Genomic DNA, 15,636 nt, shown 5'->3' on the forward strand with positions numbered 1-15,636 from the left:
CCAGAGCAACGCCCTGCTTACCCTAAATGAGTCCACCTCTGGCTCCCTGCAGCCGACAGGCTGAGTTCCAGATCCTTTATGGTGGGCCCACGGTGTGGTGGTTAAGAACATGGCTCAGGAGCAACACTGCCTGGTTTTGAAGCTGGTTCTTACCACTTTCTAGCTCTGTGGCCTCAAGCAAAAGAACCTTTCTGGGTCTTAGTATCCTTAGGCACAAAATGGAGATAATGACACTATCTACTTCATGAGGCCACTGTGAGGATCGAATGAATTAAAATACAAATGCTGTCAGTGGCGGCTGGTATAAGACAAATACCTGAAAGTTAACTGCCATCCTTGTTTATTTTTTCTTAACAAATATTTACGAAGTTCTTACCACATGCAAGGCACTGTTCCTTTCACTTTTCAAATTCGTTCTCTCCTTTGGTCCTCTTTATTTTTATTTTTATTTTTATTTTTTTTTTTGAGATGGAGTCTGGCTCGGTGGCCCAGGCTGGAGTGCAGTGGCCAGATCTCAGCTCACTGCAAGCTCCGCCTCCCGGGTTCATGCCATTCTCCTGCCTCAGCCTCCCGAGTAACTGGGACTACAGTGCCCGCCACCACGCCCAGCTAATTTTTTGTACTTTTAGTAGAGACGGGGTTTCACCGTGTTAGCCAGGATGGTCTCGATCTCCTGACCTCGTGATCCGCTCATCTCGGCCTCCCAAAGTGCTGGGATTACAGGCTTGAGCCACCGCGCCCGGCCCCGGTCCTCTTTATTAACGTGGCTCCAGAGTTAGTAAAAGGCAGAGCTAGGATTTGAATTAGGCAGCCTGGCTCTGGAGTCCAGGCTCTTAACCACCCTGTGTCACTTCTCGAGGCCCTCCCTGCCCTGGCCCTGTTGGCCTCTTGCCACTCGCTGCCTCACAGTCCTCCCTCACCGTATCCCCAAACTCAACAGCTTCCTCGGCACTCCGGCTCTGCTCCCTGCTGCCCAAACCCCTTCCCACTCTCTGAAGAACTGCCACACTACACTGCCTTGGGGCAGCCTGACTCATTCTCACTTGACCTGGAGTCTAGCTTAGACAGCACTGCCCCCAGGAAGCCTTCTCTGACCACCCCTCCAACCTGAGTCAGGACCCTGGACCCCTTCTCTTTGTGCCCCAGCACCCTGCACTTCTCCCATCTCAGCTCTCACCTCACCATAAATTAACTGTCCAGCTCACCTGTCTGTGTCATCGACCTCATGAGGGCCACGCTATCTGATCCCAGCACCCAGCAGGTGCACAAATGTTTGCTACGTGAGCAGACCTTTGGATCACGGCACTGCTTTTTTCCAGTGCCCTTAACGGGAAGATGGCCACCAAATTACTCCATACAGGAGCAACTGAGTGAGATCCCACCACTGTCCTGTCTAGGACTCGCACCAGACAGGCTGGAACACAGCCAGGTGTTTAGCCCCCGTGCACACTCCTGGGAACTACGAGGCTGACAGGCCCCAGCCCTGAGAACACTCCCAAAGCATGTGAAGCATGACGAGGGCCCGCCCAGTGAGTTTCCCCGCAGGCAGCGCCATGAAAGGAAGTGACCAAGTCAACAACACCCCCATCTCCCCGCCCGCAATGTCCACCGGTCACCTCTGCCCCAGATGCATCAATATTCCTCCCTTATATGGGCAACTGGGCATGGCCTTTGGAATGTCCCTCAGAGGAAGCTGGTTCTCAAGCATGTGACTACACTTAAAAGTGAGAGCCAGCAGGCCGACAAGCTCTTGTTACCTGCCCGTTAGAAACAGTCCCCAGGCAGGAACCACTCCCTCCCTGACTCAACACAGCTCAGGATCACTCCAGCTCTTTCCCTTCCATTTAAACAACAGGGAGGCCTCATGTTTTCACACAGAGAGAAATCAAAGCATGCATCACATAAACATCTGCATTAAGCATGTGTCTGTCCACAACGTCATCGGAGTAGGTGACTCAAAGCTTCCAAGAGGGTTACTCTGGGCTCCCAGAGGGCAGCGGCCTGATCTACCCCATCTCTGCATGCCCAGCACCTGGCACAGGGCTGGCACACCACAGCCACTGATAAACAGGCAATGAGTTGGGATTATTTCAACTACCAATCATACTACTTTAAAATTCAGATTTTAGTTCAACAAGTATTTAGGAAACACCTTCTGTACATCGAGTGCCATGCAAAGGGCAGGGCACAGATGAGGGCATGAAATTGGACAGTCTCTTTCTTCAAAGGGAGCCTCGTGTAGCAGCCTGGCGTGTAAAACAACGAGAAGCCAAGCTGCTCTCATTGAAAGCAGAATGGAAAGAAGGTGGCCCCCCTGAGTCAGGGGCCAAGCCCGGAAGCACCACCACTGAACGTCTAGGGTTCTGCAGACTAGAATCTGAAACCACTGTTCACACCTGAGTCCCCCTTTCACAAGTGAGGAAACCAAGGGCAGATAAGACTCAGCTACTGGGTCTCCACAGACAATCTCAGGACCTGGCACCAAAGTGCCCTTCTAAAGAGGGAGCCTGAGGAAGCAAGCGCTGGAGTTGTCACTCAGACGAGCGGGGCCCTGGGAACCAGTCCTTCTCTGCTGATGGACAAGGAACTAGAGGTTGGGCTCAAATTAGTAACTAGTAGAAAAGGCACAGGTGACACGAGTTTCCTATAGTTCTGTCACCAATCTAAAAATATAAAAGAGAGGGCGCCCCGGTCAGGGATCACTGACACCGAAACAGTGCCTGGTATCAACGGCAGCCAGAACTAGGCAAAGGAAAACCCGTGGGCTCTGGAGTTGGAGACACCTGGGTAAAGCCCTGATCTATTACTTACAAGGTATCCGACAACTCTCAAACCTCAATTTGCTTGCCTTGTAGAGGGGGTAAGATTCACCTATCTTTCACGACTAAATGAAACGAAACTTGTGGACTTCTCAAGTAATTACTAAATGGCAGTTCCCTTGTCTTCCTGGCCTAATCTCCCCAGACTCCAATTCCACATGCTTTCAAGAGCAGAGCATTTTTGAGGCTATCTGGGCACGAGTTCCCTAGGAGCAGAGCTATACTTCCCCACCCACAAATCCCACTAGCTAAATATCTAAACAGGTAAGAGTGGGCCTGGCTGAGCAGGTGCCCCCTTACCTTCAAGGAAGGTGGCGCTCTCCTGGATGTAGGCCCCCAGCTGCTCAAAAATGCCATTGATCTTCTTCTTGGCAGTGACAAAGTGCTTGAGTGGGGAAGCATTCACCTCAGCCATGTGTCTTTTATCTTTCTTGACTGTGACGATAGAGTTGCATCGAGAGAAGAGCAGGGACATTGCGCTGCAAGAGAAGCCAATGTGAGCGAACCCAGCAACACCTACCTCGGGACATCCTGCTGGAGGGATGGTGGAATGCTTGGGGGACAATCAAGAATATGGGGATCTCAGGTCACTGCAACCTCCAGGACTAGAACAAAGGATGGTGACATAAGAACAGTGTCTCAGGTTGGGTGCGGTGGCTCACCCCAGTTTCTCAGAACTTTGGGAGGCCGAGGCATGTGGATCACCTGAGGTCAGGAGTTCAAGACCAGCCTGGCCAACATGGTGAAACCCCATCTCTACTAAAAATACAATGATTAGCCAGGCCTGGTGGCACACACCTGTAATCCCAGCTACTCAGGAGACTGAGGCAGGAGAATCGCTTGAACCTGGGAGATGGAGGCTGCAATGAACTGAGATCACGCCATTGTACTCCAGCCGGGGTGACAGGGTGAAACTTTTTGTCTCAAAACATGAAATAAGGCCGGGCGCGGTGGCTCAAGCCTGTAATCCCAGCACTTTGGGAGGCCGAGACGGGTGGATCACGAGGTCAGGAGATCGGGACCATCCTGGCTAACACAGTGAAACCCCGTCTCTACTAAAAATACAAAAAAACTAGCCGGGCGAGGTGGCGGGCGCCTGTAGTCCCAGCTACTCGGGAGGCTGAGGCAGGAGAATGGCGTGAACCCGGGAGGCGGAGCTTGCAGTGAGCTGAGATCCGGCCACTGCACTCCAGTCCGGGCAACAGAGCGAGACCCCGCCTCAAAAAAAAAAAAAAAAAAAAAAAAAACATGAAATAAAATAAAATAAAATTAGCCTGACACAGTGGCATACATCTGTAGTCCTAGCTACTTGGGAGTCTGAGGCAGGAGGGTCACTTGAGCCCAGAAGTTTGGGCTGTAGTGACCTATGGTTGGTCCACTGCACTCTAGCCTGGGATACAGAGCAAGACCACATAAAAACACTATTGGTTAGGGGGCGGGTTCAGTGCCTTATACCTGTAATCCCAGCACTTGGAGAGGCCAAGGCAGGCAGATCGCTTGAACTTAGGAGTTTGAGACCAGCCTAGGCAACATAGGATCCCGTCTCTATTTAAAAAAAAAGAAAAAAAAACCAGCCGGGCATGGTGGATCATGCCTGTAATCCCAGCACTTTGGGAGGCTGAGACAGGTGGATCATAAGGTCAGGAGTTCAAGACCAGCCTGGCCAACATGATGAAACCCCATTTCTACTAAAAATACAAAAAAATTTAGCTGGGTGTGGTGGCGGCCGTCTATAATCCCAGTTACTTGGGAAGCTGAAGTAGAGAATTGCTTGAACCTGGGAGGCAGAGCCCTCCCAGCCCAGCCCTCCCACTATGCCCCACCTCTTTTGACCTTTGACCAAAGACCTCTAGGACTTTGGAGTCAAGTCTCATGACCTCTAAAATGTTATGCTTATATGAAAAGATAAGCTACAAAGATGTGTGGGATTGAGTGAGAGCAAGAGAGATAGTCACACAAAAATAGACTGTGATAATATGGCCGGGTGCAGTGGCTCACACCTGTAATCCCAGCACTTTGGGAGGCTGAAGCAGGTGGATCACTTGAGGTCAGGAGTTTAAGCCCAGCCTGGCCAACATGGTGAAGCTCTGTCTCTACAAAAAATACAAAAATTAGCCGGGTGTGGTGGCACATGCCTGTAATCCTAGCTACACAGGAGGCTGAGTGAGACAGAAGAATCGCTTGAACCTAGGAGGTGGAGGTTGTAGTGAGCTGAGATTGCACCACTGCACTCCAGCCTGGGTGACACAGTGAGACTCTGTCTCCAAAAAAAAAAAAAAAAAAAAAACTTATAATAAACAAAGTGTTGGGCCAGGCACGGTGGCTCAGAAATGTTGGGCCGGGCGCAGTGGCTTATGCCTGTAATCCCAGCACTTTGGGAGGATGAGGTGGGTGAATCATTTAAGGTCAGGAGTTCAAGACCAGCCTGACCAACATGGTAAAACCCCACCTCTACTAAAAATACAAAAATTAGCCAGGAATGGTGGCAGGCACCTGTAATACCAGCTACTCGGGAGGTCGAGGCACGAGAATTGCTTGAACCCAGGAGGTGGAAGTTGCAGTGAGCTAAGATCACGCCATTGCACTCCAGCCTGAGCAACAGAGCAAGACTGTATCTCCAAAAAAAAAAAGGCTCAAAAACAGGCAGACACACCAGAAGGTAGTGCCCAGGGTAAGACTGGGAATTCTGACCCCAAAAGTGGTCAGGTGCCTCAGAGTTCCCACCATGGCGAAAGGTACTTCTTGAGCAGAGCCCACCGATCCTAGAAAGTCAAAGGGCAAAGGCCCTCCTGGATGAGGGGGCGTGTGCACAGCTGACAGTACCTGGGTCTGTCACTGCCTCCCCAGCCACCCTAGTCTTAGGGCCCTCAGTTTTCCACCCAGCAGAAAGCTCTCTAGATGGGAAATGAGGTGTTGCTCCCGAGCAAGCACACAAGAAACTTCCAAATGGGACCAAAGTACGCTGCAGAAGGTCCTGAAAAGCAGAAAGAACACCCAGAAGAGGTACATGAAGACCAAATGCCAAAATGGACGTTTAGGAACTAACCATCCCAAAGAGTGGGCAGAAGACAGACCGACCCAAAGTGGGAAAGGGACCCACATGTGTGCCCAAACCAACAAGTTCTTGTGCAATGTTAATGATTCCTCTGGAGATGAGGGAAGGAAGTGACCCCACCTCCGTTTCTACATTCCTCCTCAGCATGACGCCACAGCTATGAGAGACGTTTTCTCAGCATGGAAGCCATATGTGCAGGGCTTAAAGACAGTACAGCTCTGAGAAAGGAAACTGCAAAGAAAATGCTACTCTCACTCTTCCAAAGCAGCAAAGGAAAAGTGCACTGAAATCAGGCTTGCCATGGCCTGGCAGATCAGACTGTTCGAGAAAGACGGGATGTGGCAGGCACAAGAGGAAAGCCACCCAAAAGGAAAATAAAAGAGATCAGGGGCCAGGCACGGTGGCTCATGTCTGTAATTCCAGCACTTTGGGAAGCCGAGGCAGGCAGCTCACCTAAGGTCAGGAGTTCAAGACCAGCCTGGCCAACATGGTGAAACCCCATCTCTACTAAAAATACAAAAAATTAGCTGGGTGTGGTGGCGCATGCCTGTAGTCCCAGCCACTCCAGAGGCCGAGGCAGGAGAACCACTTGAACCTAGGAGGTAGAAGTTGCAGTGAGCTAAGATCTCACCACTGTGCTCCAGCCTGGGTGACAGAGCAAGAGTCTCTCTCTTAAAAAAAAAAAAAAGAAAGAAAAAAAAAAGGGATCAGGGATGGGGCATGATATAGTACTACCTATGACAGGTTTTGTAATCAGGCAGAGCCAGGTTCAAATTGTGACTATATTATTATTTCTGGGTTGCTTAAACTTAAGCAAGTTATTTCATCACAGAACCTTGGTTTCTTCATGTGTACAACAAACAAGACACCTATTGGAGAGAAAAACTTGTCTCAAACTGTCTTTTTTCTCTACTCTCACACCATAATCAACACAAGAGACTTCTGTGACCAAATGTGAGGCGGTTTCTTCCCCACACCAAGCAGAGGACACCAGCTGGGTGTCCTCTCACTCAGTTCCCACACTGTCTACCCGGAAAGAGTGTCAGATCGCACGGGTTGAGGGCTCAGTCCCCAGGACTGCCCCACCTCTCCACCATCACGCCTCAAACATACCAGTCGCAAGTCTGGGCCTCCAGAACTTCTGACTGACTGGCTTTAGGCTGGGGTTCCCATGACCCCCTCTTTGAGTTCGATTAATTTGATGGAGCAGCTTACCTAACCCAGGGAAACACTTACTTATGTTTACTGGGTTATGAGGGCTATCGCAAAGGATACAGATAAAGAAACGCTTAGGGCGAGGTATGGGGGAAGAGGCGTGTAGCTTCTGTGCCCTCCCTAAGCAGGCCTCTCTCCAGGAACCTCCGCGTGTTCAGCTATTTGTAAGCTCCCTAAACTCTATCCTCTTGGATTTTTATGGAAGCTTCATGACATCAGCATTCCTTCCCCCAGGATACAGGATCCAACACTCTCAGGGGAGGGTTTTAAGGCCCACAATCAGAAAGGTGGGGAAAGAATAGGGTGGAAGGAGAGCCGGAGAAGGTCAGAGGCCTGCCCCTGAGGCCTACCACATCTAATATTATAACACGAAACCAGAACAAGAGCTATAGATAGGAGTTACAGGCCTGGGTCCGTGGATGAAACCCATATCCTAACACCACAATACCATCCCAACTGTGAGAAGACTAAAGCTGATGATGCAAGCCACGTGCTTCACACACAGAGCGAAAAGCAGCTTTACATGTTATAAAGCAATAACAACAAACTCTACCAGCAAGATCACAAGACTCTCCGTGAACACCCAGACTTCAGGCAGGGTAGAGGTAATTCCGCCAACTCACCCCACACACACCACTCCCTTACCCGCTACCACGGAGATCAAATACATAGGTCAGCTGGGGAAGGATCAGCGACACCACCCCACGCCAGAAGTGACTTGCTGCAGGAAGCAAGTTCCCCACTATCAGAAGCAGATGCCTTTAAGTGCTGGTCAATGTTTGCAAGCCCAGGGGATATAAAACCAAAAGCATTAGTGCTCACTCACTGCAAGACTCAACAGCGTGTACACCAGTAGAAGCTGGGGAGCTCCAGGTTACAAGGTCTGCTGGGAGCTCAGCCGATCCAGGAGCCTCCCTGCTCTCACCAATAACCAGCCTGCAGCTGCCTCCAAACCCCTGGTGTAAAACCTACCGTCAACCTCTCCAAACTCTGCCTCATTTATCTGGCTCTGCTAACTTGCAAGCTGAGAGTCCACATTTGTGTTGCATGAGCTGCTTTCTGCCTGGAGTCCTCCTTCCTTTTCCACCCATTTGGCATACTCCTACTGTCCTTCTACACCCAACTCAAGTGTCACTCCCTGCATGAAGCCTCCTCTGATGCCTCCTCGAGAACAAACGACACCACAGACCCGGTTTTTATCACATCCTGTGTCCCCCAATGATCTCAAGGCTTTGACTGCTGACTCCCTACTCCTCCGGAGTGATGTGGGGCAGCTGGGTTCCTGCTCCTCCTCTGGAAAGCCTTGATAATCTCGGCTTCACCACAGAGCTTGCCACAGGCACGTGGGGACCAACCCACAAGCCTGGCTCCAGTTATCAGTTACACACTAAGCGTCACACCTCAAGCTGTGACTGCCTCGTAAGTGCTCTGGAGATTCCTGTTTTGGATAGTCTCTGGCAGCGCTTCCCAAAGTGTGGTCCACAGAACTCCACTCGCACCCAATATTCCAGCTAAAGAAGCTTCAATAGTAGAATCAGCTTGTAAAACACCATATGCTACTATTCCCCTCAGTGGAGCACACGAGCACAGCAAAGAGTTTGTGAAGGAAGGCTTGTTGTAAAGACACTAGTTTAACTGCATTGAATTCAGCATTTCACAAATATATTCAATTAAAAAACCCTTCTGTGTAATAGCTTTTACAATCCCGGGCCGGGTGTGGCAGCTCACGCCTGTAATCCCAGCACTTTGGGAGGCCAAGGGGGGCAGATCACGAGGTCAGGAGATCGAGACCATCCGGGCTAACACAGCGAAACCGTTTCCACTAAAAATACAAAAAATTAGCTGGGCGTGGTGGCGGGCGCCTGTAGTCCCAGCTACTCGGGAGGCTGAGGCAGAAGAATGGCGTGAACCCAGGAGGTGGAGCTTGCAGTGAGCCGAGACTGTGTCACTGCACTCCAGCCTGGGCGACAGAGCGAGACTCCATCTCAAAAATAAAATAAAATAAATAAAAAATAAAATAAAATAAAATCCCGAGGATCACGCTTTAGGGAAAGGCCCATTCTTTCTGGTACTATCTCACCCCCACCCCCAAAAAGTGCCAGGGGCACAGTATTGACAAATATTAACCTAAGACCAGAAATAAACCTAGTTCTAAATGGAAACTGCTAATAGCCCACCTAGCCTAGGTGGTCAAAAGTTTTGCCTCAACCTAGGCTATCAGTCAAGGAGTATTAGGTATCTCGGGAGTAGAGACAACAGTAGCAAAATTCACTGCAAGGTGTGTTTGGATCCCAAGCACAGTCCCTGAATCCACACCACCTCCTGACCCAGTGTTATGTACAGCAACTCCTAGCAGGGAAAATAAAATGGATCCACAGATCGTCTGCTGGCACAACTGGAAAAGAGGAGAAGCTGAGAAATCGAAACAAAAGAGTATACAGGGTAAAGGGGACAGAGCAGAATCTTAGAAGAGCAGTGACAAGGAGCCAATCTGTGCTGGGCAGAGACGGGGAAGAGCCAGCACTGCACAGAAGACCAAATGAGGGAAACAGAGACTAATTATTCAGGAAGCCCAAGAGATCCCAGCCACTTCCTGAACTGTCAACTTTTAAACAGGCTCTATAAGCAACCAGCGAAATCTTTCACGGAAGTAGAAAAGAGATACAGCAGTTTTTCAACAAAGTTAGAAAGCTATGGCTCTATACAAAGAGGACGCCATCTAAGAGACTTGCCACCAGAGGTCCAGGAGAGCACGCCCCTGTCCACTCAACTCAAATCCAGGGTGCCAGAAGTCACAGCTACTACTCACTTTTTTGGATGGTGAGAGATCTTCACAATGCAGGCATCATGGACATGGCTGGAGTCCAAAAGACAAAAAGATTCTGAGTTCTCTTCTGTCTTGTCTCAGGTTGAGGTTGGTTATTGATTGACTTGTGTTGACTCCACCAGTCCTAACTTATTAGAAAAGAAAAGGGAGATAGATCAGGTGTCCTCCCCCCCAAAAAAAACACTGGTGTACAAAACATGTCTAATCAGGTTTCAAGCCAAACAAACTCATCCCTGAGGGAAGCTTACTCATTGAGGTATTGTGGAGTTGCACTGGCATGTGAGGAAGTACCCTGGGGGGAAAAAACGCAGAGGTGTGGGACCAATCCTGGCTGTGCACAAACATGTGTTCTGCCATGTGCGGGTTTGAGGTACCAGGGAGGTCCCTGCAGGAGCCCTGGGAAAGGTACATCTAGAGAGGGGAGAGCAAGACAGAGCAAAACCAGGAAAAAAACTGGGCTTGAGGATTGGGGAACAGCTGACTACCGAGCAACAGAAGAACTGACTGAAAGCCAATGTGTTCAGCTACTGTAAAGTATCTCACTTAATTCTCAACTCTATGGGGCAAACAGAGGGCTGGAATACTTGAAGATTTATAGACTGTTAGTCCATTGTCTAAGCTGGGATTTGAAATATTAGCTCCCTTTGACTCCAAAGCTCCTGGAGTGCAATGGTGCGATCTCAGCTCAACCTCCGCTTCCCGGGTTCAAGCGATTCTCCTGCCTCAGCCTCCTGAGTAGCCGGGATTACAGGCGTGTGCCAGCAAGCCCGGCTAATTTTTGTTTTTAGTACAGACGGGGTTTCACCATGTTGACCAGGCTGGTCTCGAACTCCTGACCGCAGGTGATCCACCCCCGCCTCCGCCTTCCAAAGTGCTGGGATTACAGGTGTTATCCACTGCGACCGGCCTCCTTCCTTTTTTTAACTACATTGAGCTGCCTTCCTCCCCCAAGCCCCAAACCTTGGGACACCAGAGGCGGAAAAACAGAGCTTTTTTCTGGGTAGAAGAGAGAGAGATGATTGAGAATTTAAAGAGGGCAATGAAGGAGTACGAGAGGGGGTAACGGGCAGTTCTGCCTTCGTGCGTCTAAACAGCTATTTATTCAACATTTTCTGTGTGCCTTCTGTATGTGTGTCAGGCGCCACGTTAGGAATGGATAAGAAATAGTCCTGCCCTCCAGGGCCTTAGAGTCCGGTGAGAAGTCATACAAGTAAACAGGGTTGAACGAGAGGGCAGTAAGTGTCCAAAGTGGGGAGGGCAGGGCGCTCCCGCGGTGAACGTGGACACCTATCAGGTGCTGAGTAAACGCTGGCAAAACGAAGACTGGATGGAAAATAGAAAAGGGGCAGGGGTAGAACGTTGCCGTGAAGGGTGGAAAGGCGGGGACAATGAGAAGCTACAGGGGAGCCCATCCCCCAGTCCCAGGTCCCGTGGCCCGCCCCCTCCTCTCCGGGCCTGCGGCAAGGCCGGAGAGTGGGGACCCCCGCTTGACTGCATCCCAGAGCCCCGTGGCCCCAGAATCCCGTCGGCCCACGCCGAGCTGCTCCGGACTTGCCCGGCCGTGCCGGGCCAGTCCCCGCCACCCCGGCTTGCTCGCCCTCTCACCTTCACCTTCCCGGCCTCGCGGTGGCCATCACACTCACTACGTCACCAGCAAGCGCCACCGCGGGGGGAGCCGGGAGGAGGGAAAGGGACGCGCGCGTCACCAGTCGCCTCAGGATTGCCCCTCGACCCGGGTGAGCTGGTGGACCCTGAGCCCAGACGGCTCGCCCCGCCTACTCCTTACGCCCCTGCGGCCTCGCGACTCGGCACTTCGAACGTAGCCTCAGCGCGCCACGCCTCCGCCGGCGCGTCCCAAGCCGATGACGCAACGGCTCGGACTACCGCTGCATCATGGGGGCTGTAGTTCCGGTGGGCGTCGGCCGGAGCTGGGGGGCGGGGCAGAGCGGGGCGGAGCCTCAACCTGTCAAGGGGCTTTGAAAAACCAAGGGCGTGGAGTAGAGGTTCCCGCTCTTTCGCCGGTTGTCCTAGAGCCTGACCTTGGGGCCTCTGCCAGCTCTGGAATCCAGATTTGCATTCTGTAATCTTAGAAGAGTGCTCTCTAGAGGGCCAGGCCTAGGGTGAAGTGACTCATCGGGCAGACAGAAGCGAGCTTGGGCCTGCTGCCCTTCAGTCGCCTTTGAGCAAAGAACAGCAGCAACAACGGCGAATCAATGCTAGTGACTGAACTGCCTCTCTAACATCCACCGCTGTGTTTAATCTCCACAGCAGTCCCAGGAGACGGAGAGGGGAGGTTACCCAAGCTCACATGGTTACCCAGATCACCGGGCCCCAGTAATGCGCCAGACACTAGGAAACCGCAGCAAACAGGTCCCCTGCAGGACTTGGCCTCCACAGGGAAGGCTCTAAGCCTGAGCGCGCCAGAACAGTAGTCACTAGCCACATGTGGCTCTCGAGTCCCGAGCCAGTGCAAACGGAGATGCGCTATAAGACTTAGAACAAAAAAGACTGTTAAACTATCTCAATTTTTAGGAAAAAAATATACCGACCGCGCGTGGTGGCTCATGCCTGTAATTCCAGCATTTTGGGAGGGCAGGGCAAGGCGGGTGGATCGCTTGAGGTCAGGAGTTCAAGACCAGCCTGGCCAACATGGTGAAACCCCGTCTGTACTAAAAATACAAAAATTAGCCAGGTGTGATAGTGCACTCGGGAGGAAGAGGCAGGAGAATGGCTTGAACACGGGGGGCGGAGGTTGCAGTGAGCCGAGATCGTGCCACTGCACTCCAGCCTGGGCAACAGAGACTCCGTCTCAAAAAAAGAAAAAATATATATTTTTGAGCCAGAGTCTCACTCTGTCACTTAGGCTCTAGTGCAGTGGTGCAATCACGGCTCACTGCAGCCTCGAACTCCTGGGCTCAAGTAATCCTCCCACCTCACTCAGCCTCCCGAGTAGCTGGGAGCACAGACGCTGCAGCCATGCCTAATATTTATTTTTTGTAGACATAGGTAAGCATTTCACTTTGTTACCCAGGCTGGTCTCCTGAACTCCTGGACTCCTGGAGTCAAGCAATCTTCTCCTGCCTCGGCTTCCCAAAATGCTGGGTTACAGCTACCTGCCACAGTGCAGGGCTATTAGCTCATTAATATTTATATGCTGATTACATGTTGAAGTGATAATATTTTGGATCATTTGGGTTAAATACATTACTAAGATTAATTGCACCTGTTTCTTTTTACTTTTAAAAATGTGGCTACTAGAAAATGTAAAATTGTAGGGAAAAGAAAGAGAGATCAGCCTGTTACTGTGTCTATATAGAAAGTAGTAGGCCGGGCGCGGTGGCTCAAGCCTGTAATCCCAGCACTTTGGGAGGCCAAGACGGGCGGATCACGAGGTCAGGAGATCGAGACCATCCTGGCTAACATGGTGAAACCCCGTCTCTACTAAAAATACGAAAAACTAGCCGGGCGAGGTGGCGGGCGCCTGTAGTCCCAGCTACTCGGGAGGCTGAGGCAGGAGAATGGCGTAAACCCGGGAGGCGGAGCTTGCAGTGAGCTGAGATCCGGCCACTGCACTCCAGTCCGGGTGACAGAGCGAGACTCCGCCTCAAAAAAAAAAAAAAAAAGAAAGTAGTAGACATAAGAGACTCCATTTTGTTCTGTATTTGAGATGCTGCCTACCCCCAACCTTGTCCTTGCAAGAGACATGTGCTGTGGTGACTTAAGGTTTAAAAGATTTGGGGCTGTGCAGGGTGTGCTTTGTTAAACAAGTGCCTGAAGGCAGCTTGCTGGTTAAAAGTCATCACCATTCTCTTAATCTCAAGTACCCAGGAATATGCACACTGCCAAAGGTCGCAGGGACCTCTGCCTAGGAAAGCTAGGTATTGTCCAAGGTTTCTCCCCATGTGATAGTCTGAAATATGGCCTCGTGGGAAGGGAAAGACCTGATCGTCCCCCAGCCTGACACCCAGGTCTGTGCTGAGGAGGACTAGTACAAGAGGAAAGAAGGCCTCTTGGCGGTTGTTGGCAGTTGAGATAGAGAAAAGCATCTGTCTCCTGCCCGTCCCTGGGCAATGGAACATCTCGGTATAAAACCTGATTGTATGTTCTGTTTACTGAGAAAGGAGCAAATCGCCTTAGGACGAAAAGCGGGACTTGCTAGCGCAATGCTGCTCTTGCACTAAAAAGGTTTATGGAGATGTTTACATATGCATATCAAGGCACAGCACTTTTCCTTAAACTTATTCATGTCACAAAGAACTTTATTCATATGTCTTACTGCTGACTTTCTCCCTATAATGATTCTATTATCCTGCCACTTCCTTTTCTTTAAAATGGTAAAGATAATTATCAATAAATACGAAGGGAACTCAGAGACCGGTGCCGGCGTGGGTCCTCTGTATGCTGAGTGCCGGTCCCCTGGGCCCACTTCTTTCTCTATACTTGTCTCTCTGTCTCATTTCTTTTCTCCAGTCTCTCGTTCCACCTAATGAGAAAAGCCCACAGGTGTGGAGGGGTAGGCCCCCTTCAAAAATTACATAAGTAGCTTGCATTTGTGGCTCAAATTGTAATTCTATGGGATGCTGCTGCTGTATAACTACGGTAGAACAACTTCAATTTATTGCCACAAATAACCTCAAGAGGCAAATCAGTACTCTGATATCGAACTGACTGGTTTATCAGTCTCCTGTGAGGATAGCCAAAGGGAGCTGTCCTGCCCACACTGCCCCCTGATTAGCCTAGTGCCCCGCGGGTCTGACTGTGTGTGGGGCCACACGCAGACTTGGCCTCAGGATGCAGACAGGGCCCTGTCTGGGATGTGGCATGTCTTGGGGCCTCAGTTGCTAGCTGCCTTGTTCTGGGTGGGATTGTTTCCTCCTCCACAATCTCTGGACTCCCTAAAGGAGGAACTCTAAATTCCACTTCCATTCTCTGAGGGCAGGAACTATAAATTCCATTTCCTTTTTTTTTTTTTTTTTTTTTTGAGACACTCTCGCTCTGTTGCCCAGACTGGAGCGCAGTGGCACCACCCTGGCTCACGGCAACCTTCACCTCAGGCAATTCTCCCACCTCAGTCTCCCCACTAGCTGGGATTACAGGTGTGCACCACCATGCCTGGCTAATTTTTGTATTTTTAGTAGAGATGGGGTTTCACCATGTTGGCCAGGCTGGTCTCACTCCTGACCTCAGGTGATCCACCTGCCTCGGCCTCCCAAAGTATGGGACTACAGGCGTGAGCCACCATGCCCAGCCTTCCTTTTCCTTCTTTAACATAATCTTGCCCAAGTCGGGTGGAAGCCTGAGTGTTCTCTCTCCTAAACATCTCTCCTGCCCACTCCCTCCTCTTCCCTTAACTTCCCTGCAAGCATTGGTCTAGGCTCTGGTCACTTGCCTGGACTGCTGTAGGAGCCTCTGAATCCATTCCCAGGCATTTAGTCTTGTACTCTGCCCAGCAGCTAGGCTCTCTCTGAAACACATCTGCAAACTTGCCCGGCAAGTAGAGGAAATCTCGCAGTTTGTAGATACGTTTCAACCCATCAACATGTGTTTCTCATTGAGATGGCTGAATTCTCGTTTCAACCCTCTGGATCACAAAACTATCCTAGCAGTGCTAAGTGTTATTGGGAATGGGTGCAGAGCACATTGATATATTGATGTACAACTCCAGGAGAGCTTTCTTTCTTACCTCACCTTGTTGTTGTTGTTGTTGTTGTTGTTTTAGA

General features: G+C 50.6%; 1 protein-coding gene across 8 annotated transcripts in view; it reads right to left on the reverse strand.

The window, feature by feature from the left end:
- The window catches only part of MFN2 (mitofusin 2), a 31,738-nt gene extending 19,927 nt beyond the window's left edge, over positions 1-11,811 (reverse strand). The window contains exons 1-4 of one of the 8 annotated variants that reach the window (XM_033228324.1): positions 11,522-11,736; positions 10,165-10,208; positions 9,899-10,044; positions 3,120-3,298 (exon numbers count right to left, since the gene is read on the reverse strand). In XM_033228324.1, the coding sequence (XP_033084215.1) occupies positions 3,120-3,294 (175 nt within the window). In that variant the 5' untranslated portion in view covers positions 3,295-3,298; positions 9,899-10,044; positions 10,165-10,208; positions 11,522-11,736. Of the gene's footprint in view, positions 1-21; positions 41-937; positions 1,053-3,119; positions 3,299-8,061; positions 8,219-9,894; positions 10,045-10,164; positions 10,209-11,521 lie in introns of those variants that run through there. The other 7 variants (XM_033228322.1, XM_033228323.1, XM_033228325.1 and 4 more) reach the window with 7 other exon arrangements.
- Between the last annotated feature and the right edge of the window lie 3,825 nt (positions 11,812-15,636).

This window comes from Trachypithecus francoisi, unplaced genomic scaffold (assembly GCF_009764315.1).
Source record: "Trachypithecus francoisi isolate TF-2019V2 unplaced genomic scaffold, Tfra_2.0 Lachesis_group12, whole genome shotgun sequence".
In the NCBI taxonomy this organism is placed as follows: Eukaryota; Metazoa; Chordata; class Mammalia; order Primates; family Cercopithecidae; genus Trachypithecus; species Trachypithecus francoisi.